Source organism: Hydractinia symbiolongicarpus, chromosome 8 (assembly GCF_029227915.1).
Source record: "Hydractinia symbiolongicarpus strain clone_291-10 chromosome 8, HSymV2.1, whole genome shotgun sequence".
Lineage (NCBI taxonomy): Eukaryota > Metazoa > Cnidaria > Hydrozoa > Anthoathecata > Hydractiniidae > Hydractinia > Hydractinia symbiolongicarpus.
The window spans coordinates 14,416,529-14,418,843 of NC_079882.1; the positions used below are offsets into that span (position 1 = coordinate 14,416,529).

The window sequence follows — 2,315 nt, forward strand, 5'->3', positions numbered from 1 at the left end:
AGTCTTCGTTTTAGCTCTTTCAAATAACGCCAAAATAAATAGCGTCAGCTTTTTATCTCTTTTGGATTTTCAATGTTATTCGCCTGTGTTTAGGATTCTTTAATGCTATTCGTTAAAGGTGTCTTTTCTTCTTTCCTAGGAGGCGGAGGTAGCATGCTTACATAACTCTGTAGCCAGTATGGACCAAAACCAAAATTTGGTTTTGCGTTAAAAAAAATTGTTTGCCGTCACCTCACGCACCTTTCTTCTTTCTTCATTTCTTTACATTAATTTCTTGTAAGAGATTTGCATGTTTGCTTCATATTTTCTGGTGGCCGTATTGTTGCTAAAGCTAAAGCACATTTAAGACTAACCTCGAGGCTAGTCGTAAATGAGTTTTAATTTAAGCAACAGGAAATAAAAGGAAAAAATATAACGGTCACATTGAAATTTGGTATGTTGCCATGGTGACGAGATTCACTTTCGAAACTTCTGGTGTAACCACATCATTAGATTTTAGGCTGTTTTGTTAAAAAAAATTCCCCCTAAAAGTTTCATGTTTCTCAAAATTATGTTCATCACCAATGCAGCCTGGTAATGTTTCTTGAATTTCGCCAAATTTGAGCCTGAGTTTATAAAAAAACGTGTGTTAGAAGAAGACAGTTTATTCTCGCTTTTTTGTCCAAAAATTCATTTTAGTAACATTGGCCACTTTGTAGGCTATCTTGGTGCTTTATGTACTATAAATTCTTTACACTTACACACTTAATTTTTTTAACAACCCATAAGTACCCAGCAATTAATAGATTTATATCAAGGAAGCTCTTTAAACCACTAAAGTGTGGGACGACGAAATGCGGTGCTAAAGGTCAAAAATGTTTTTCGAGACGTGTTCGAGTGAGTGCTTTTTTGCATGTCTTTTAATTCCAATGGGATGTGATTCGCTCTTCTATAAATTTATTACAGGCACCAGCAAAGTGTTAATGTTTGAGAAATTAAAACTGTATTTGGAAACATTTGGTCATAGTTTCTCCTCTTTTAATAAATTGGTTCTTATACAACATTTTAACATCTATAATATAAATTTTGTGACAGTCATCAAATATCTTTACATATTTTTTGTACAAACTGTTAACTCGTGTGCCACGTAAATCGATTACCTTTTAAAAGTTCAGGGCTTTGGTTGTGTAGTATGATATCTCTTGCTCCTTGACGCAATAGAGCACCGGCAAAGTTGTATTTTTTCATCAATATTGCATAATGAAAAGGAGGATTACCGCGAATGTCTTCTTTGTCTATATCTGCACCAAACGATTTCAAAATGGCGATACTTTCAGTTGAACCAACCATTGCTGCAAAATGAATTGCTGCAATGCCGTCGTCGTTCAGTTGGTTGATATCAAAGCTTGGATATGTTTTCATCACATGCTCCAGTAAATCGAAATCTTTATATTGCACTGCGTAAAACAGCATACAATGTGGATTCATTACGTCAGGATTACAGGATATTTTTAATTCCAATTTTGTTTTCGCTTGCTTTCTTTCCTTCTTTAACATCTTTTGATATTCTTTTTCACTAACAACACAAGATTTCACTTTTCTTTGATTATTGTTCCCCACAACTTCGCGGTTTTGTTTAAAACTATCAACTTGATTATCGTTAAGTCCTTCCGAAGCTGCTTCTACTGAGAATGTGTTTGATCTATTAAAAATTCTTTTTATAAATGTTTTTGAGTTTGACATACTTGCTTTCTGGCTAATATGATCCTGTCTCAGTTTCATTTTTTGTTTAATGCACAATTTGGTTTCCGATTCGTAGACGGTTATAAAAACGGCAATAAATATATTACATTTAATCCTTTCTGCGAGCCTGATGCTGATGAATAATAACGGAATGTTTGACAAAAATTTTGTCTTTGTCTTTTAATATAAAAAACTCAATGAAATAATATACACGTATATACAACTTATTTTCTACAATTGCTTTCTTTAATCAAATTAATTAAATCGCTGAGTGGAATCAGCGAACTGTGTTCTGTTGTCAATCGTACTTAATAACCTGCTTGTATTCTTGAAAGAAATGACTTTTGAACACATCTCAACTAAAAATACATTTAATTCCTCCACAGGATACTTTCTTCCTTTCACGGTGCCGGCAATAAATCTTAAGCTTGTAATTAAACAGGTAATAAATAATGATAAGGGAAATCTTCTGAAGCATTAACACGAATTTGTATGAGAAATGTAAACGTGTTGCCATAGTTTTTTTTGTTTAGACGTCCGGTAAAATATGTGCGTTACGGTAGCGGAAAATTTAATGCGTTTTATTTTTCAAC

The 2,315-nt window shown here is 33.3% G+C and overlaps 1 protein-coding gene across 1 annotated transcript; it reads right to left on the minus strand.

Moving 5' to 3' along the window:
- Window positions 1-495: 495 nt before the first annotated feature.
- Window positions 496-1,722, minus strand: LOC130653776 (putative ankyrin repeat protein RF_0381). The gene is made up of 2 exons (XM_057456290.1): window positions 1,140-1,722; window positions 496-605 (listed from the first exon to the last, which is right to left on the minus strand). The coding sequence occupies exons 1-2, from the start codon at window positions 1,720-1,722 to the stop codon at window positions 496-498; spliced, it is 693 nt and encodes a 230-aa protein (XP_057312273.1).
- Window positions 1,723-2,315: the final 593 nt, after the last annotated feature.